Source organism: Lissotriton vulgaris, chromosome 7 (assembly GCF_964263255.1).
Source record: "Lissotriton vulgaris chromosome 7, aLisVul1.2, whole genome shotgun sequence".
In the NCBI taxonomy this organism is placed as follows: domain Eukaryota; kingdom Metazoa; phylum Chordata; class Amphibia; order Caudata; family Salamandridae; genus Lissotriton; species Lissotriton vulgaris.
This window is the reverse complement of record NC_141695.1, coordinates 1,701,402,085-1,701,424,609: the sequence shown is the minus strand read 5'-3', so window position 1 is coordinate 1,701,424,609 and position 22,525 is coordinate 1,701,402,085. Positions and strand designations below refer to the sequence as shown.

Below are 22,525 nucleotides of genomic sequence, written 5' to 3'. Positions count from 1 at the left end.
TAGGCTACCAAGGTGGGACCCTTGGGCCTACTCTGTTTTGGTCCTTCCTACATAAGGACGCAGATAGGACACTAAGGTGAGATCCTTAGGCCTATTCCTTTATATGTATGTCTACAGGACATTACTTTTTTATATACCGGAGGCTCCCGTCTCGACGACGGGGAATGATTCAGGCATGTGAATCTATGAAAGACACTAATACTGGATAACTGCAGTTACAGCTAAGTAACGCATTTCTTACATAAAATAAATACCCGTGGTAAAAAATGTTAATATATTTTTTTGTCATTCTGGATTTATTTTAGCTTCTAGGAAATCAGTATAATCCTACATTCCATAAAGGTGTCACTAAAATGTCGCTGTATCAAACGTGCTCTGTTAAATTGGAAAGTCTACATAATCGGTTCTTCAACATTAAAAAGTTGACTGCATGAGGCTCAGTTTTAGGGGGAGGGGAGGATTGTTTTGTAATCGCATAATGACCTTGTTGTCACAAGGACATAATGGCTGTAAGGGCCAAAGTTTTGGAATACAGAGCGTCATATATAAGCAGATACAAGAACTATAAAACCTGATATTGCATCGTGTAGCTTTATTGTAAAATTCTAAATTGCATCCGCTGCACTCAACAGAACTTTTTCAATTGGCGGGACTTTGCGTTTTAATGCTTAGTTAGATCACAGATTATTTTATACGTTAACTCACTGACTATAAGAAATGAATTCAAAACACGGTACTTTCAGAAGCCAGAACTTTGCTTAATGGATTATTGGATGAGTATTTCAAAGAGCCACCTCTAAATGTGGCACAATTTTACATACCCACTACATGGCCCAATGCTTAAAATGAGTCAATAGAGGTTGACAAAGAATGAAAAGTGTTAAGGCATGGTGATAGTAGTGGGGAACAAGAAGATGCAAAGTGACACGATTGTGAGTGTCCAATCAAGTGGACGCTTATGGGGCAGGGTGATATGTCACCTATGAATTTCACGATTAAGGGATTGCAGTGAGTAGAAAACAAGTAATGAAGGAGCGAGTAAAACATTCAAGATGAGGTGACTGCTGGGAAAAATAGCTGGTTTGGGAGAGTAAATCGGGGAAATAGAAATCTGTCTGAGATAACTGAATACGCTGTATATCATGGAGGGTGTTAACTATGCCTGTGTGGGATGGCTATGTCAGGCAGTGGCTCAGGCATGACTGTTATACGTAATAACATGTCAGCACCACCGACTCTCACTGTCAGCGCTCAGCCATGCTTTCCCTCCACACCTGCCCTCTCTGTTCCAACTGGCTGTCATGGCTTTCCCCAGACGGTGGAGGCGGCTCTCATGGAGGACTCCGACTCTCCAGCTCACACACCCTGCCCGTCCTCCGCTCTCAACCCCAGCCCGTGCTTCCACCCTCCGCTGCCGTATGCCAGGTCTAAAACCTAAAACAAGCACAATCCCCAATAAAAACAAAGACATAAACAACTACAAGTTCTACCAATCTACCTTGTGGTGGAGGCCGGCGTGCTTGAGGGCTGCCAGTGGGGTGTGTGTGGCAGCTTTCCCTCCACCCATGCCTCTTTCTGACTAACCTCCGCTTCTCTCTCCTGCCGCCTCCTCCCTGGGGGTTGATGCCAGTCTGAAGAAAGCAGACCCACGAGGAGAAATGGAGGCGTCGCATCCGGGTGCGGCGTGACGTGAGCCAGGTGTGCCACCCCCACGCGCGGCATCCAATGATGGATGCTGCACGGTGGACCAGCCAATCCTGGCGCTGCATGCAGCGCCAGGATTGGCTAGGGGGGCACATTTGCTGCTCGCCCTGTCGCCCCTTGCAAACCCAGGCTACGGCAGGCAGAGAAGTCCCTGCAGGGTCCCACTGGGGTACTGTAGTGCGCATGCTTGCGAAAGTTGGAACCCAACTTGCACTTGCGCACTACGGTCTGTCTGCTGCAGCCTGAGTGTACTGTCACTCAAGCTGCAGCAGGCCACCCCCCTTGCGCATTCCGAAATCTCCGGGTGTGTCCCGGCGGCTGACTCGCAATTCTTACAATAAATTACTCTGTACAGAGTACAGTACAGAGTAATTTATTGAAAGGATTGCGGCGGCCGCCGCGATGCGGGTCCATGTGGCTGGTGGGGCTACGCCCCTACGCCCCAATGGACGCACCGCGGCTGGGTGTAAGTCTGCGAATGTACACCCTCTCTCTTCTTCTCCAGAACAAATATTGCCTTAACTTCTCCATCTGGCGACTTCAGGTCTTGCTCACGCCTCTATTAAAGTTCACTTGGCTGCAATATCCCGGTTCAGGAGATCTTCTGCAGGCCCTTCTCTTTGGTCAAGTAGACTGATCAAACAATTTCTCAAGGGTCTGTTTAGGACTTTCCCTCCTGTTAAGTCTCTACCTCCAACTTGGCAACTCAACATAGTGCTGGCTCAGCTTATGAAACACCCTTTTGAGTCGATACACAAAGCTGATCTCAAGTTTCTTTCTTGGAAGACAGCACTCCTTCTAGCCCTTCTGCAAGGCGAGTAACCGAGCTTCATGCATTCTCAATTCAAGACCCTTTTATTCAATTCAAACATGATAGGGTTCTACTTCGAACTAATCCCAAATTTGTGCCCAAAGTCCCATCAGACTTTCACCTCAATGAGCCTGTTGTCTTACGTACCTTTTTTCCAAATCCTCAAACGGCTGCAGAAAGAGCTCTGCATTCACTGGATCTTAAACGCAGCCTTAAATTCTACCTTGACAGGACAAAGGCGTTGCGCAAATCCAACCAACTCCTTGTGGCTTACAGTCGACTGAGAAAAGGTCTTCCACTTACTAAACAAAGTATTTCTCGGTGGATCAAGCAGGCCAACCCTTGCACTCCACAGTTCATGCCCATTCCACTAGGGCTATTTCTACCTCCATGGCACTTTTTGCAGGGGTGCCTATCATAGACATTTGCAGAGCGGCGACATGGAACACGCTGCATACATTTGCCAAGCATTACTGCTTGGATACGGAACTCATGAAGGATGCTGCAGTGGGACAGGCGGTGTTACATCATCTATTCCAATAGAGGTGAGCCTTCTTTTCATCCCACCATCCTTTCTTTTTACATGCACATTTCTACATTGTGTTCTCTACTGTATTCTCTGATTGCAGTTTGGTATTTTCACATTGATATGTTTTTATCTGGTGAACTTGTACATGCTGTGCCATCCGAAATGTGCTTATCATTGCTTACTACTCTGAGTCAGGCTTGTGAATCTATGAAAGATACCCTAATACTGGATAAGAAATGCGTTACTTACCTGTAACTGCAGTTATCCAGTATTGGTATCTTTAATAGATTCACATGCAATACCACCCACCTCCCCTGGAAGGGCTCACCTAGTTCTCTCAGTGATACCTCTACTTAACACTGTGCTTACGAGTGACTAGAGCTCCTTCTAGGAAGGTTCCAGAGGGTGGTGATAGCTGATTGGTTGTTCTCTAGAGTTTGGTCCTTTTTACAAAAGGACCTGGATATGTTACTAATGTTAGGCCCTTGGCCTATCTCTTTATATGTGTAGTGAGACATTACTTTTCTTATGTACCGGGGACTCCCATCCAGATGACGGGAAATGATTCAGGCATGTGAATCTATGAAAGATACCAATACTGGATAACTGTAGTTACAGGTAATTTACGCATTTCTTAATGGGGATCCCCTGGAAGAGAAGGAAACATTTCTAACCTGTAATCTTAGTTTTCTTCCAGGGGAATCCTCAACATGGTCATTAGCAACCTTCTCTCCTCCCTGGACAAGAGGTTAAAATTGAGTTTCTTACGTTCCCCCTGAATCTTATTATCTTTGTAAACATTTCCTAACCTAACTGCAACCTCAGGGGCACGATGGGTCACTGGAGAAAGGGTGAGGCCCTTAAAGGCACAGTGCCTTTCACCTGAATTCCCTTCATTTTCCAAAAGACATTTGAGAGCGATTTTTCTAGTCACTTTAGATGTAGTGACTATTTTAGTATAATTGAAGATATTTTTAAAATGAAAACAATTTATGAAATGTGTCCATTTTTAGCCTTCTTTAGGCTGCAAAAGCTATTGGGCCTCATTTATGAGAAATGACTCATCGCTGCGTGAAAGCAGCGATGCGTCACTTCTCAGTGCGCACTCCTTGCGACATTCCTGATGCGTCATATTTAATGTATGACGCATCATGTTGCAAGGAGTTACAGATACGTCAGTATTTCTGACGTATCTGTAAGCGCAAAAGTGGTGCATTGCTGGAGTGTGTCACAAAAGTGACGCAACTCCAGCAATGCTTCCTTTCACATGGTGCAAGCCCCATGTAAAAAGGCCTGCATCAGTCTTACGCCTGCTGTGAGGCAGGCGCAAGATTTTGACGCAACGGCGTCCTAAAAGTGACGCAGTGAAATCTCATAGATTTCACTGCGTCACTTCTACGACCCTTCCTTGCGTCAATACGCCCCCCTTGCATACATTATACCTGGCACAGGTATAATGTGGCGCAGGGGTTTACAAAGTGACGCATCTACCTAGATGCGTCACTTTGTAAATATGGCGCAACAAGGCGCATTTTTTACGCCACTGGTGCGTCACAAAAAATGACGCACCGGTGGCGTAAAAGTGACGCACAGCCTCATAAATGAGACCCATAGTTTTTATGTCTATAAAAAAGCTTACAAAGTACTGCTCCCGGATCCCCCACGTGGTTGGGAAAAATCCGTTTTTTTTTTTACTGATGAGGATTCCCTCTGAAGAGAACTAGGATTACAGGTAAGAAACTTTTCCTTACTTCTTGGAAAAAATATCAGAAACTGTGGTTAAGGTATTGATTTTCTATTCGTTTTTAGAAGCCCAGATATCACATTGTCTTCTGTCTTGCATGCAGGAGGTATTCCAGGACCCATTGCCTTTGGTTCCTTGATTGACATTTCTTGCTTACTGTGGCAGCACCAATGTGGGGAACAAGGCTCCTGCTACATTTATGAAAACTCAGCCATGAGTCAGTATACACTGATCGTGGGACTTGCTTACAAGGTAAGTTATTGTGAGTAGCGTGGCACAGCCATTTTGAATGAACCATAGGTCACAAGCACCTATCTTTTCTCTTCTTTATCCCTCTCATCCAGTCCTAATGAAATAATTTCCTCTATTACTTGATGGTTCTGCCATGCTAATCCTCTTCAGTTATCTTTTTTGCTCCTCAGTTGCTGAGGAGCAGTCTCTGTGTTACACTGAATTGTGTTTGCCATGTTCTCTCATAGGGGATATCCATTTAAAGTCGTAAGCACTGAATAGTCCCGCCCACATTTGCAGGGACCCCGGAGCACTTCAATATATAGTGTAAACTTTTGCCTTTTTTGAGGAAAGCCTGCAAAGACACTTAAGACAGAGACAGATTATGCAGCCTATATACCTATTGCTACAACGGCCAAATTATTCATCGTGAAAACAACAAAGGTCCAATAGAAAGTCAATGAAGACAATTTGAGGTGATTTGCCAGCAGCATAAATTTCCCTCACAAACCCTTTATTTGTATTATAGAGATGAAGGAGGGCAGAACAGAGTAGCCTCATAGGCTGCCATTATCGGGCTAGAAAAAAAACTGTACCTTTAAGGACTCAGAGACCACCAGTATCCCATTGTGCTCAGCAGATGGCAGTTGCTTCAGATCTTTTTTCCGGCTCATGCTGACAGGATCCTGGAGCACTGAGCTCAGCATTTTTAGACTTTTTCTCTTCAAAAAAACATTTTGTTCGAGGCATGTGAGCTGTAAATCACATGCTTTTCATACTCCTGCCATCTAGTGTTGGTTCCAGATGTTTGCAAGTTGTTTTTCTTCGAAGTAGTCTTTCCAGTCATGAGGTAAGGTGTCCCCTCCTTTTGGAGATAGCGCGCATGGGCATTGACTCCATTGGTAGATTGCTTTTTTCCACCATCGGGTTCAGACGTGTATTTTGCGCCTGGTGAGAACCCGTTCTTCTAGTCACCCTCAGTGTGCAATCCACTCTAGCTGCATCTGTATTTTTTCGAACACGTATCCCACTTCTCTGCTTATCGCATCCGTCGAAAAAAACCTCTATTTCGATCTGAAAATTTTGGGAAGGCTGACCTGCCTAACCGTGTCGGTCCATCCCGCAGTCTATGGAACGAACTCATTCAAATTCTGTCCTCTGTGGCACGCCAAGTATCCGCGTACCGACTCACACGAAGTGTGCAACTTGTGCTTGTCTCTGGAGCACAACGAACTGGATTGGGGCACGTGCGGATCGTTTCGATCGAAGAAAACACTCCGCGATCATCGAGCTCAACGTTGCGAAATGCAGAGTCAAAATGTCGAATACACGCCGGGCATCTTCGGTGAAGGATCCGAGCACGAATTTGACGCACAAGAGCCCAAGGAAGAACAAGAAGAACGTGTATCTATTCCGGATTCAGACTCGGAGATGGAAGAAGACTTGCCACAAGGTCAACGTCCCGTGAGTATCGCACACCCCTTGCACCATAATCAAAATCAGCCCAAACAAAAGGCTTCGGTTCCACCCCCACCTTCAGGCTGCGGTCGGCACGAGAAGATGTTTCTGACACCCCTCCCTCCGGCTCGGCACCGAAACACGTCGCTAAGCCTTCTGGCTCGGGTTTGAGTTGGCCAAAGTCTGGCACCAAGCCGAAACCTTCAGGCTCAAAGCCGAAAACTGGTACAGAGCTGGAATCCTTGACACCGAAATCAAAGTCTGCTTCGGAACCATAACCTTCCGCGCTAAAAAGTCATACCACCTCGGCACCAAAGTCCTCCGTGCTGAAACCGAAAAAATGCTCTTCTGAAGCTGCAAGATCCGATCTTTAAAGCCCCAACACCCAAATCAAACCCAAAACAAAAGGAATTTTATATAAATCCAGATACAGGACATGTCCTTATTAAACCGCCTCAGAAACGCAAACCTGAGTCAGAGGACACACTTTATTATATCCCTTTGAAGCAGAAGAATGTAGGTACTAACCCCTCTCCTCCACCGTATTTCCCTGCATCACCTTCCCCACCATTGGAGCATTCGCTCATTACACCAACTAACTCTCCATCACTACCACCTGATGATGATGATAATAGAGATGGGGGGACAATATTTTACCAATAGATCCCTGAAAGGATTACAACACTGATTCACCCACAGATAACGACCCAGATCTTTACTCTGCAAAGACTTCCCCTCCTGACGAGAATGTAGGATGTCTAGAATTACTTGCTAGAGCTGCAGAATATCATGGAGTACAGTTACAGAAGGAATCTCTAGAGGTAGATTTCTAATTTGAAATGCTCAATAGCACACAAAGGGCTAGCCAGACTCTACCTATGCTCAAAGGTATGATGAGACATGCCGATGATATTTTTTAAGGACCCTGTGCGCGCTCGTATTCTCACACCGAGAATAGGCAAAAAATATAAGCCTGCTCCTTCTAATGTATCTTTTATTAAAGGGCAGTTACCACTAGACTCTTTGGCTGACTCTAATGCGCGAAAACGGGCCAATTCACAAACTACAGGGGAAGCTCCCCCTCCAGATAAAGAGTCAAAACTATTAGACTCCTCTGGTAAAAGAGTAGCCGCCCAAGCAGCAAATGATTGGCTCATTGCCAACACCCAGGCCCTACTACCCAGGTATGATAGGGCACACTGGGACGAAATGGAGCAATTGCTCCAATATCGCCCAGATGAGCAAAAAGCGAAAGCTCAAGATTTAGTGCAGGAAGGGAAACTCATCGCCGCTAGAGAGATCAACACTAGTGTTTTATTAAGGAGGCATGCATGGTTGAGGATTTCTGGTTTCAAACCTGAAGTCCAGCAGTCTATTTTAAATATTCCATTGGACAAGGAGCATCTCTTCGGCCCGAAGTAGATAAGTCATTGGAAAAAATGACAAAAGATACAGGAGTAGCCAAGTCTTTGTCTACTCTAGACTTTAAGGATGCATATTTCCACTTTCTAATTAATCCCGCTCATCGCAAATACCTCAGATTTATGATTGCAGGTCATCATTTCCAATTCAAAGTACTGCCGTTTGGAGTCACCACTGCTCCCAGGGTATTTACCAAATGCCTGGCAGTAGTCGCAGCCCATCTCAGAAGGCAGCATATTCACGTCTTCCATGCCTGGACGATTGGTTCATGAAAGCCAGCACTTACCAAATGTGTCTCCAACACACTCAAACCACTATTCACTTTCTTCACCAACTAGGGTTTCCAGTGAATGCTTTGAAGGCTCATCCACAGCCTTCCAACACACAGACCTATCTGGGAGCCACGATAGACGCGCAAGAAAACTCTAGCCTCTCCCAATACAGCCAGAATTCACAATATTCAGTCCCTTCTCACTCAGTTTCAGCCCAACCAATCATTACCAGCTAGAGTATTCATGCAACTGCTAGGGATGATGGCGTCTTGCATTGTAATTGTTCCCTACGCAAGACTTCACATGCGTTCCCTTCAATACTGGAACCAGTCGCAGGGTCAGTTGACCGATCTGGTGTTGGTAGATAGCCCCACCCATCGCTCTCTGCCGTGGTGGAACACACAAAATGTATCCAAAGGGCAGCCCTTTCTCTACCCTGTTCCACAGACAGTGCTAACAGCAGAGGCATCGCTCACTGGTTTCAATCATAACTAATACTGGGCCTTCAAGTTCATACACACTTTTGCTTCCTTGGGGTGATATCGGTATTATTGACATTTTTCCCCTCTTTTATAAGGATTCTGCAGATTGATATATACTAAAATCCAGTTTCAACCGATCCAGCTGTATTCCCCGCTCGTTGCCATATTATTTTGTGTAACAGACGGTGCCCCTTCATTGGACACAATTGACATCTTTTGCTTTTTGCATTTTATTAATATCCATGACTGTGAAGAACGCTGCCTAGACATTTGATATTGAGTTGGATACTCGTGACTTGGATGGGGAACAACAAATAGGCTGTTGTTCTGATTTTTCGTCTGACTCTTCTACTTTGCTGTGATTGACCATTTTATGTTATCTTTGCCCTGAAGAAGTCCTCTAGTAGGACAAAACACATCGGCTGTATCACTGTGAAAACTGATATATATGACCACTTTTTTAAAGCAAAAGGAAATTGGAATAAAAGGACATTTTTGAATAATATCTACATTGTATACAGATTATGCATTTGTTCTATCAATTTTGGTGATTTATGTGTGGTGCACCTGTGCTTATGTTTATAATGGCTATGATCCCATGAGGATTTGCACTGTGATGGTAGGTTAGCTTCAGTGTGCACACAAGCCCCAAGAAGTATAAAGGGGTAGAATATAAGAGGGATAGCAGCTCAGGTCCTGTGGCTCTGAGGGTACCACTGTCAGGCCTTTTGTTTGTATGTTTAGTGATGTTCCCTACAATAACAGGCCACGGCTCATCGCCACCCTTATTATGACGTCAGTTGGTAGTTTAACGGAGAGCACCTTTTGCTTGTAAATGCCAAATTTCATGATTACAATCTCCATGTACAGTTTATCAGAGGTCCAGCTTACGGTTATAGAGCTGTGTCATCGTTTTTAAGCAGTTCACAGTCTTCATTTTGTTATTGTGCAGTGAAGGCTACAAATCAGGATATCTTAAACAGTCTGTATTTGAATGTTTGCTGAGGACCCGTATTAGGATGTATGGCTTGTCCCAGAGCCTTCTTTAGTCTCTGCGGCATTGCTTGCACAACTAAAGGAGGATCACTTACCTCTAAAATCGCTGTCCATTCTATACCAACTCAGTTCAATTTACCAACAATTAACAAGTGTCTGACATCTCCAACTGAGTTCCTGGCACCAGTATACTTTTGAAAAGCTGAATATAGAGGCAGTGCCTTATTGTAGTGATATAGGGAGGGGAAAGAATTGTTATGAACACAGTATCCTAATGATCTAAGCGTCTAGTTAAAGAAAGGACTATATTTTTTACAAGAAGTAATGTAACTTTATTTTGGGATAACAAGTTACCTCAGGTAGACGCCAAAATATAGAGCAGATATTGTTGCCATTTAAAGCCACATCCATGCCCCGCATAGTCCTGTCAAATAATTTAAAATCCATGGGCAGCCATATGGCGTTTTGGAAGGTGTTGAGAATACATCATTTGAACATCTTCTGAAAATAGCAGAATCTTAAAATTCAGCATTGTGGAATATCACATTTATTCATTCACCCAGTCATCCTGCCTCATGGATAGGGTTTGATGTCTGGTCTGAGTAGTAGAACGTTGCACAACTGCTCATGGGAAGATGCAAATGTTGAGCGTTTGTAAATGTCGTCAGTTCAATTGAAGGAAGATTTACGCATTTCTATCCTCTGAATGAATGTGCCATTTACCAACCAAATTTCAGATAATTACATCTTTTTTGAGAGGATAGCACTGAGGAAAACTTTCATTTCTAGTTTATATGGTGTCATTTTCTATAAATGTACTCGAAGAGCCACTTGAGAGTTCTTTAACCTTTAACAAAGATTCTCCAGTCTCCCTTCTTTTACCAACCTAAAATCTCTTCTATTGTTTTGAGTTCTTTGTTTTTATATTTTGGGTGAGCCAATATGTATCATTTAACATTTTCATTGACATTTTTTCTCGTTGCTTTCTGCAGGTAATGGGATCGTTGTTCTTTCTCCTAGCCTGTATTCTTTACAAGCCACCGCCAGAAACCCCTCTGAGCAGCTCGGGTACATCAGATGAGTCGCCCTCACCGGTCAAGAGCGATACAGATTGCGCCATTTGACATCCCCAGGCCCCGTGCTTTGTGGGTCACGTTACTGTAAACTGGTGCTGTTGTTCGCCACATCCGTGCTTGAGAAGCTGAGATCTTTCTAACGTGGTACCCACATTCCCAAGGGTCCAGGTGGGCTCTTCCTTACATGGATCACTTCACAACCGTTGCTGCTGCTTTTCACCAGTAAAACAAGGGCTTTCCATACACATGATTTCAGTATGTGTCAAATCCGGAAAACAAGCTTCGTTTTTCAATACAGGACACACCTGGAACAACCAGGAATAGCACAAACATGTGTTCATTTTTACACACCTTCAGATTGTATTGTTTTTGATCTCTTTTTTTTTTACTTAGAAACTGCTTGCACGAGTAATAACAAGAAGGATGTTTAGAACTGTGCGCTTCGGTAGTAAGAAGCAAAAGGGAAGTAGATATTGATTGCGCTGTCTCCGTTTAACTGATCTTATTTGTGAACCTGATTCCCCCCATACAATCAACAATGAGTTCGTAGACGTAAAGAGTTTATTTATAGGACAAGTGCCAGCCTTGCCCAAACACAAGGAGGTGTGTACATTCTTGGATGACGTCACCTCACCAGGCACTTCAAACCGTGAGTCAGAAGGGGCCTTCATCTTCCCACCTATGCATCCTTACTGCTCCCTACCAGGGAGGCCAAGATGCAATGTGCACAAGGCCTTCTGGGCACGAATTTTAAAATGTGTTTTTCATACAATTTGGAGACCACTTTCCGTAGACATTGCTTGTTTGAGTGGCACATACATTCAAACTTCAGGATGTCCTATGGAGTCAGCAGACAACATTTTTGCCTTTTGTGGCTGTTTATTATTTATTTGATTTTAAACTCTATTGTCCTTAAATGACATTAGCACATTCAGACAGAAGCCTTCTGCCCCCTGGTCAGGTTTAATGGCCTCCATAATTTTAAATAATTTACAGAGCGCCATGTACTAATTCAGTCAGTACTGCATGTATATATTACCTGGTAACATGGGTAAGTGTGGATGAGGAAAATGTTATTTACTGGTAGATGAATGTGGTTTTTAATGGCCCAGTGCTTGACAAGGAACTGTCTCCATGTTCAGTTCACTTTCAATACAAGCTACTACATGTTTTCGACCCAGGGCTATCTGGTTCCAGAGCTAACATCAAACTTGTGAATACACTCTCACTCAAATTCACTGTAAGGACACCTCGTGGCAACCACTTATACCCTGCTCTCACATCAATGACACTGATCTATGCAAGTTTTATTTATATCAGAAATAATCATTTCTTTGGTTAGCTAGAAAAACATATTATGCGAGTTATTTATACTAATTGCTACAACTGGAACCGATACAGGTTTACCCCAAAGCACACTTTTGTATAAAGTCACAGAAAATGTGGCACAGAAGGACAGCGGGTAGGCTTCGACAAGCGCTAGATTTACTACTACTATGTTTAATAGTAGTTTATACAGGAAGCCACTATATTTTTTCATATATTCCTTTTTCAGTTTTATTTATTCTTTGAGGCAACTTTTTGCGATTACTATTACGTAAATGTGGTTTTGTACATGCATAGAACAGCTATTTAACGTACTGTTGTCAACAGTTTTAGGGCAGCGACTGGGAAAATACTGTGAGCGGGGTGCCAGGCCGGTCTGCTGCTCATCGACTTCCTCCTCATGAACACACGTTTTACTCAAGCGTAGTCCGTTCTGCTGCTTTGTAAGTGTTCATTGTCTGCTTTGTGCACAGATATTCGGTTCCACTTCCAAGAGTCAAATAGGTTACCCCAAACATGGAGTCAGTATGGTTTCCCCTATGAGTTTACACAGCCCGTGCTTCTCTTTCTTCTGCTCTGCTGTGCCTTTTGCAACAGTTTAAAGGGGAAAATAAACAGTCCCTGAGTCTCATTTGCCAGGTATAGACCCCCGTCTGTCGGCGCAGGCCCCGGGTATTGATGCGTGAGTGCTGGCGCAAACTCCACATATTTATTCCAGGATCTTAATGAGATCACCGATCTCAGCTGCTCTCACTTCCCTTCTTCACGGAATCTCTCGCGCTCTCTCTCTCCAACCCTGTTTCGTCCTCACTCTCACGTACTCTTTTTCTTCCTTTCTCTCGCCCACAGCAGTGCCACCTACTCTTTACAAAGCTCCGAGTAAACGCTAGCAACAAGCACTGCGGTGAATGAATCAGACAGGGTCTACACTGGGGACGATAACAAAAACAAGCAGGCCGCAGCGATGTGGCAGTAATGAGCCCTGCAGGGTAATTGACGTAAACAGACAGGTGCTTACGGTGCACACAGCCAGGCACCTCTCTTGCGGAAGTAGAAAGCACTAATGTGGATGTGTTTTTAAAAAAAAAAATATATATATAGCGATGGAGCATTGATGAAGCTGCCCTACGTTCGTGTGCGGTTTAATTGTTGGACATCCCCACAGAGCTATATATATATATATATATATATATATATATATATATATATATATATATATATATATATATATATATATATATATATATATATATATATATATATATATATAACCATCCAACTTCCTCCACGAAGATATATATATATATATTTTTTTTATTTTTTTTGTTTTTAGCTTAAAAAGAAGACTTCTGGGCATCGCTTGTGCAGGTGGCTGAAATGCTGAGACGTTTGTAGAGTTTACAAGCTGTTTTATGGTGTCTGCAGACAAAGTAGAGATGGTATACAATGTTATGTAAATTCAGTAGAATATTCTGTGATACAAGTTATCTGTCAAGAGATCCTTTGTGGCATAGCAGGGCTAAATTCTCACAGAGCTTCTTAACTGAATCCAGCTGATAGTACAGGAAAGAAAGGCAGTGAGTAATGGGTTTTGTGTCTAGCACACAGTGCAACCCCAAAGTCAGCAGGCGCTTGAGAGAAATCCAGATATGGCTTAGGAAAGAGGCACTTCATTGAGGGCACAGGAGTCTGAGCCCCCCAGAGTAGTGACAGTTTCTCAAATAGAGGCAAAGGCCAGAGGTTGGCATGGTCAGCTAGAGTCAATGTCCATTTCACAGTCCTATAGGCAACGAGATAAAAAACATGGTAAATACATATCTGTAAAGAGTAGTGCTGTTGCTTGATTGGGTACTAATCTTGACCAATCAGACCTGCCCTTCACAAAACACACTGGCTTGGCTATGACTATTGCTGTTTAAAAAAACAGAACTAGAGCTATGCTAGATATTTGTCCCTGTTCAAGTTCGAGGCTTCATGTGGCCCCCAGCGCTGTGTCACACTTCCAACCAGCGTACATTGAACTTCTGCCATAAGGGAAGGGAGAGTTCATCCCCTTACTTTGTGGAAACTGTGTAAATGGCAACATTAAGGAACATCAATGAAAAATGTCACAATTGGGAGTCTCAAATGTAGGTTCTGCCTACTCTAGGGCTAACATGTTGTATAATAGATCACTCATGGACCAATAAACTGCCACTGTGTGATATCTCATTTCAACCTGCTTTGAACTGTTTTAGTCTTAGGGAGGTCTGGGATAAAGAGATCATGTCTCAAACACACCTTCAAAAAGAGTGGAGCAAAAAGTTGTCACAGAGCAGCACTGACCGGTAATGGAATAAGTTTATATCCCAAATGGTTGACACTGTCATCTCATTCAAAGTGGAACCCCTCCCTTCAAGGCGGGGAGAACGACACTAGAATCGTGGGTGTTTTTGTCTTATGTTCAAATATTTCCTTTAGGAGTTAGGGGCTCCCAGCTGTGCATTATGCCTCATAGTCTGCCTGTCCTTACACCAGGGCACCTAACACACTTCTCCTGTGCCCTTTCAGGCTCATTATCAACAGCTCCTGTATCAATATATATATTGGGGATTCAAATCTTTGTTGCAAAACATGGTCTTGGCCGGCACCGGTGGCTGCCTCTTACTGATTCTCAGATTCCATACGTTGACACCAACATACACAATGTTTGTTTTATGTTCAAGTGGAAAATGCTGTGGTGTACTGCAAATTTTGCCAACAATGTACTTGTTTTCGTACTAAATAATGCATTATACCAAAAAGATATCACATTAATTTAGAAATCAGAAAAGGACCAGATTGGTACAGTTGAACCTCCAGCTTGGCTGTACTGACACTATTATTATGGCGTAGCTCAGCTGGCAGTAGTGCCCAGCGCAAGCTTAAACATGCAAAATTAAGGTGTTCTCTTCAAGGGCTCGATTCACAACGCCAGTACCGAACCCAAGTGACACTTAGGTGACCAAATACAATATTTAGGAGTTCCAGGACAACAGTGTTATTCACAAAGCATACATTTGCATTCGTAAATGCATGTATTCGCATGGAAAACCACACAGTAGTTTATGTGTGAACCTTCCTGGAGTGGTTTGTGAGGCGTTCATTTATATTTTGAAGTTAGTGTCACAGTGAAAGATATACTTAATAATAGCAAGAGTAGTTGGAATGTGGCAGGAACACTCCCAGAATGTTTTCACTATGAAGAAAAAAGATGTTAGGTTCCAAAGCACAAATGCATCACATTTACATTTGAGAAATGTAAATCTTTTACATTTCCGAATGCGTAAATATTCATGCATTGTCAATCCACTAAGTCTCAGCTTCACAAGAATACTGATCTAATAAGGTATAAATTCAAGAACTTCAGACATTTTATCCAGATGGCCATTGTCTGGGTGAAGTGTGTCACAAGCAAATTAAAGCGCCGCATAATTTATTCTTATGAACTGCATTGCATGCCAGTGGGTCTGGCCCCTATGGATACATTGCTACTTATTTTACAGCAGATATGTTCCGAATCTAAAGTAGGTTGTAGTATAGTAGACGGAAAAACAATTAGTGAAGCGTGAGCCCGCCCATTGACTTCCAAAGGGTATTACGCAGCTTACTCTATTTACCTTTTTCAAGAGAGTATTCAAATTAGTACATTCACTAGAGCTTCTTTGAAAACATGCACAGGCATTTCAGGAGAAAATATATTATTTACACATTATTTTGCAATGTTTTCCTTTCATTTTGAGAAGTTTATTGACTAATGAAGTACACAGCTATAAATAAGCTAAAAGTCAGTGGCATTGCTTCTGTCCAAAGACGAGAAGTGTTTTCATATTTTAATAAGTTTATGCACAGATAATGTTTACAGTACTTAGAACACATACCAACCCCAGTTTCTCCTTCCTCTGTTGCAACAAGGCTATATGCTAGATATAATTCGAATAGGTTTTAATAGAATGAACCTATAAGATTTCACTGTCCTCTGTGAATATAGGAGCAGGCATCTTCAAAAACATATTTTGACTACCTTTCCTATTCAGTGACATGAAATGTTTCTCCTTGACCTAAGTGGCTCCACTAGAATAGCATTCTGAAGCACTTCATCAGCAGCTTAAAGACATGAATAAAATACTAAAATGCAAAAAAGTAACCTTCTATAAGCACCTTATTTACTCATAAGTTGTAAAGTATTTGCAGCTTCCTTTTGCGCACCGGCTCCTTTGGGCCAAATTAACTACCTGCCTGATTTGCACATTCTGCTTACTCAGAAAACAAGCAACATAACTCCATACGATGTTTTGAGCTTATCAATACCTCATGGAAAAAAGATGTGTGGAGCAAATGAGAGCAGATTACACTTTTCTTTTTTAAATATTTGTTTTTCCACTATTGAATCTTTCGCCATGTCTTGGCAGTGTTATGATTTGAGATATGTCAACAGCATCTGGGCGTTATGGGTCATCACATGGACCATGCAGATGTTCAAGCCCAAACATCAATATGCTGTGGTGTTAACGTAAGCTTTCGTTTATTATGAAGACTTTAGCTGATCCATGGTTCAGCCAATAGTTAGATTGTTGCATCTCACAAACTCTGGTTAAAATATAACATTTCTCAATAAACTAGACAATGCCTGAGCACTCATACATCAATATGAATGTTGCTCATTACAACATATATAACCATAATGCTTTTCAAATTTTGGTTTCCTGTGATTTTATTTTCTTCTTTTGATTGTTCCATATAATTTGGATCCCTTGGGATCACATTTAGGGGGCACGGGTGATTTCACCCTCCCTGGAGCACCATAGTAACTGCGTACCTTCTGCTATCACACCGCAAAGAGTGAGCGCCAAAAACACATGGGACATTATCACCCAACATAGAGTTTGCATTTCTCAATAAACATTTGACATTATCCGTGCGGATTCAGGCCTTCTGCTTTCGACCCTGAGCGGGCCTTGTTGAAAAGTAATTTGTTAGGGCAGTTTTTTCACCATTAATGAAAGCATTTTCTTAAAAATGTTTGTACAATTTTGTAATAATTTATTCTGTTGTTCTTAATTAAAAAGAGACTTCATTGGCAAGTTTTCTTGTGTATCGTCAAAGTCCAAGCATTTTTATCTCCAACTTATTAATGTGTGGAAATTAGTCCTTGGTCAACACATCCTATGTTCTGACAGAAACTAAAAATATGGCATAAATCGCTTTTAGACATTGCTTGAGAATCATAACCAATACTGGGCCTTCAAAAAGTGAATTCATATTTGTATGTTTTAACACATGGTTCTTAATTACCATTGACTCATATTCGCATAAGGGGATCATTACCTTTGGTAGTAGACTTTCAAATCTTCAATGTGGAAATTAACTTTTTCCAAATTCCCCTTTTTGTTTGGGAGTGTACGTATCGCAAGCAAACATGATTGAGGACTGCTTTGGGCTTCTGTGAAGCCAAGTAGAAAGTCGCTGAAAAGGGCATGCAAAAATGTTAAAAGGATAATACTGAAAAAAAAGTCCAGTTCACTTGTCTCTAGGTCAGCATTTTGAAATGCCAATGAAGTATTAGGATTCATATCTTCATTATTTTCTTTTACTCTCTTTTAAGCCACATAATATTAAACCAAACTGATATACTTGTGGTGCAGTCAGGCAGGGAATATGCCTGTGTGAAATTAGGCTGTGCCGTACTGGTTGCCTACCCATGGTTACAAATAAATATGAATGAAATTGTGGTATTAAGTGTTGACTTCCTAAAAAGCACTTGCTGTATAGATTCTATTATGATTATTTTCAAGTTTTATAATGTGACTTTGTAAGCGTCGGTTGCTAGCGATTTAGTGATGGCCATGTTGGTAAACATAGTTTGGTTTCGGCACTGGGTGGGAGACGGGAGCCTCCTGGAAGTTAAGGTGAACCAGCTGTTTTGTGCCTTTTCATTAAATCAAGGTATGTTTGCAGCAGTAGGTATTAATGACAGTCTGAAAAAGAGACATGAAATACCAGTGTGTAATGCTGAATGTGATCTTGTAGTGTATTGTTTTGTACTGTTGTAATCAAATAAAATATTGTCATAGAAAAAGTGTTTGCAGTAATTCATCATTGTGGGCACCATTTTATGAATGTAGATACTGTATTAACAGAGGTACCTCTGTACATGACACAATGGTTGAGTGTATATTATGAGTGTTGTTTACGGTGTTTACTGTAATTTGGTGCTGTTTAATTGAGGCAAGTGCTGTTTTGATAACAGTCTTAGTCAACAATATGGCATGTCTGCACTGTGTTAGATACATGAAAATTGTTTAGTTTAATGTGCTCTTAAATGTAAGTGTGGTGTATGTTGGTTGCAGTGCTTTTGAGAGTCCCTTGATTGGCGGCTCAAGGCTGCTTCCAGGCTGAATTAGGGGAATGGCATGTGTTCAATCTAATGTGTGCTTTTGGATGTGAGTGCATGGTGTTTCTCAGTGGTTACTACAGTTGGGAGTTAGCTGACCTATATGACAGGTTATCTCTAACGTCGGCTGATGAAAGGTTGGTCTGTCCTCTGTATACAATGAAAAAGAGTGCAAATAATGGACTCAATACACCTAACAAGAAGTAGTCATAAATAAATGATAAAGCATTGACTAAAGTAAGTCATTCTAAAGTGTATTCCTTCCTGCTGATTTTTTATGTGAATATTTCCGTTCATGCTAGACTGTATTGCAAAACATGTCTGCAGTATTACCAATCTCAGGCATCCCAGGCACTGTATGACTTGGAGTGCAAATCAGGAAGACTTTGCCTTTCGTGGTCATTGGCCCAACATGTGGTGCCACAAGGACCTTTGATCTCAGATCCTCTTTTTCTGTGCCCTACATGTGGATAATGCTCTTGATTTCTTGGTCAGTTTTTCCGATGTTTTAGGAAAGGTACATCACTTTACTCCAGTATTGGAGCTTTCATAGATTCACATGCCTGAATCATTCCCCGTCGTCGAGACGGGAGACTCCGGTATATAAAAAAGCAATGCTTAGTTGTATAGCAAACTGAAAAGAGGCCTAGGCCCATTTCCCTTTTGCAACCCATAACCTTTGTTATGTAAAAGAGACCAAACTTGTCTCTGGACCAATCAGAGCTCCTCACCCTCTAGAACACTCCTGAGAGAACCTTTTGCCCCTCTGATTTTCTACCGCACGTTGTGCTAGGGAGTCTCCTTTGAGCTCTGCTCAAACTCTGCTATTTTCAACTTTGTTCTTTCAGCTTCAGCTGGATTTTGAAATACCTTGGAGTACGTTCTTTTGAGAATGTATGGGAACAATAAGAAAGGTCTATTTAGAGCCTGTGACACTTGTTCAAAAAAGATGCTCTACACTGATGACCCACATGTAGACTGCATTTATTGTCTATACCCGGATCACTAGGCCAAAGACTGCAAGGTATGTCGCACTTTCTCAAGTAAGACTCTTAGAGATTGTGAAGGACGCCTTTTGATATGGCTGCAAAAGCTTAAGGCCAGAAAGGAGGTTATCTCTAGTGACAGTGATGAGGCATCCTCCTCTACATCTAGGGAGTCTCAAAAGAGAAGAAAATCTCCTCATACTCATTCCTCAGAGGAACGTCCTGAGAAGGCCCTTAAAAAGACCACTCATGGGTCTTCTGGACATAGTCCTTCAAAATCTCCTCAATCTAAGGAAAAGGAGAGTAAAGGACATACATCTGGAGAAAAATCATCCAAGAAATCTACTTCTGAGCCATCAAAGTCTCCTCCTCAGGTCAAAGAACCCTTCAGAAAGCCGTCTTCTATGTCTCCTGAGGAAAAATCTAAGAAATCTGCATTGTCGACGAAGAAACCATTGTCGTCAACGACGAAGATAGAGGTAAAGAAACTATCAAAGTCACCATCCTTGCCTATTGCGCTGTCCTCGACAACGACAGTGACGGCGACCATGTCGACGACAGGAGCGTCGTTGACGGGGTCGTCGACGACAACTTCAACAGCGGTTACTATGTCATCGACGACATATAGCGCTCTACGCCTGGTGTCGACGACGGCATCGACGACGGGCTCATTGACGAGAGAAATTCCAGAAAAACTGGTGATTGTCCGTAATAGGAGGATTATGCCAGAGGTAACCTCCCCAAGCAAAATAACTCCTCTAGTGCCATCACACCTGCTGGAGGAGGAGGATTCAGAAGAGGAGGACGATGACAGACCCTTTGGTTATTCCAGTAGTCCATCACAAATAAATAGAAAATGTCAGGAGGATGATTATGAAGAGGGATATGGAGAGTACCAGAACCCCTCACTGCAACATTATCGCCAAGGGTACCAGGAGCAGATGGTTGCTATGCCATCCTCCATGATGATGGATCTGCAGTTAATGCTGACGGACTATAAAAAGAGATTTCCACCGACAATACCTTCTCAGGAAATCCCAATCTCGCATACACTTTCCATCCCCGCTACTCCAATCAGAAACAGGGAGTCGCTACAGGAAATTACACCTCCACCTCCTCAAACTCGCACCACCAGGATCCGGTCACCACGGACGATGATTACCAGGAAGACGGCGAAATAACGGATCCCAACAAGGAATGGGATGACTACCTGATTCCATCTCCGGCATCGCCCATGCCAATACCTGCGGATTCTCCGCCGGTGGATATCGGCATCATTTGATGGAAAGAGCTGCAGAGAGATTCCAGCTTCCAATGGCTACAACACAGACGGAATGCTTCCTATATGATTTTAAAGAGCCATACCATAAGTCGGTTCGAGCTATACCAATTGTTAACCATGTGTGGGAGGAAGGCTTAAAGGTGATGAAGACACCAGCGACAGTTACACCTGTGCTAGCTAGATTGGAAAAGAAATATAAGGCCTCTTCGGACGCACCGGCGTGTTTACTGGGCCATCCTAAGCCGGGTTCGGTAATTTCTCAGGCGGCGCAACAGAAATCTAAGAATCCATCTGCGCTTATATCAGCACCTCCTGACAGAGAAGGGAGACGTTTAGACAATGCGGGAAAGAGGTTTTCCTCGATGTCTGCTCTCCTCGTTAAAGCAACGAATATGGGCAGGTACGACAGACAGATGTGGTGTGATATGGCTCCATAGATGGACCTCATTCCGGAGGACAATAGACAAGAAGCGAAAAAATTTCTTCAGGAGGGAGAGAGGACTTTGGCTGAAGTCATTGGCTGTGCAATGGACATTGCGACCACAGCCTTTTGCTCCCTGGGAGGTATGACGCCAAGGTTGGTTAAGAGCGAATGCCTTTAGACCGGAAGTCCAGAATACAATTCTAGATCTCCCATTCGACGGAGAAGATTTGTTTGGAAGGCAAGTAGATGAGGCCCTTTAAGGTATAAAGAAAGATCCAGATACGGCGAATGCCCTTGGTACATTACAATACCGTAAGGTGCCCTTTCGAGGCGCCCGAGGAAGAGGCCAACCATCCTATAGAGGGGGTTACCAACAGGGAAGATACCCCTTTTATTCATCATCATCACAATAATACCGTCAACAGTACAGGCAGAGACAGTCAGAGAGCTATACTAAGTCTGTTCCTAGAGGACGAGGAGGTCATCAAGGAAAAGACAACAATGGAAGACAATCACAACCTCCAGTATCCAGCTTCATGTATTCCTTCCCCTCTTCAAGTTCCCCTAGGTGGAAAAGTTACTTCCCATCTACATCATTGGCAGAAAATAACGATGGACAAATGGGTCCTCAATATCATACAATTCGGACACACTTTAGAATATATTCAATTTCCCCCTTGGACTCCGCCAACAGATCAAGAGATCAAACATTTATCTCAAATGTGCAGGGAGATTCGGACACTGCTCCGGAAGGGAGCAATAGAACCAGTGCCGATCTCTCCGAAAGGGAAGGGATTTTATTCCAGTTTCTTCCTGGTCCGTAAGAATGCTCTCCCATGGCGTCCGATTCTAGACCTAAGATCTCTGAATACTTACCTCAAGAAGCAGTCTTTCTAGATGGTGACCCTCCAAGACATTCTGCTGCTCTTAACCCAGGGAATCATATGACCACCCGAGACTTGCAAGATGCATATTTTTATATCCCCATTCATCCTTCCCACAGAAAGTATCTTCGGTTTACATTGGCCGGAGACCATTACCAGTTCAAAGTGCTGCCATTTGGCCTCAAATCTGCCCCGAGAATTTTTACGAAATGTCTGGCGCCAGTGGCAGCCTTTCTCAGAAAATGAAAACACCAAGTATCTCCATACCTGGACGATTGGTTGATAAAACCACCATCGGAAACTTCAGCTCAGGCTTCAACTATGGCATGCATACAGTTGTTTGCTGAACTGGGACTGACTTTGAATATGGAAAAATCATCCATTCAGCCTTCAAGAAAGATACCATTCCTAGGGGCGATTCAGAACACCTTAATGAACAAAGCGTTTCCCTCCACAGAGAGGCAACTGGGGCTTATAACTCTGGCC

The 22,525-nt window shown here is 42.8% G+C and overlaps 1 protein-coding gene across 1 annotated transcript in view; it reads left to right on the top strand.

The window, feature by feature from the left end:
• Window positions 1-13,132, top strand: part of LOC147706353 (solute carrier organic anion transporter family member 4A1-like) — a 345,292-nt gene extending 332,160 nt beyond the window's left edge. The window contains exons 10-11 of the mRNA XM_086932845.1: window positions 4,892-5,040; window positions 10,642-13,132. Coding sequence (XP_086788971.1) covers window positions 4,892-5,040; window positions 10,642-10,773 — 281 coding nt within the window. The 3' untranslated portion in view covers window positions 10,774-13,132. The remainder of the gene's footprint in view (window positions 1-4,891; window positions 5,041-10,641) is intronic.
• Window positions 13,133-22,525: the final 9,393 nt, after the last annotated feature.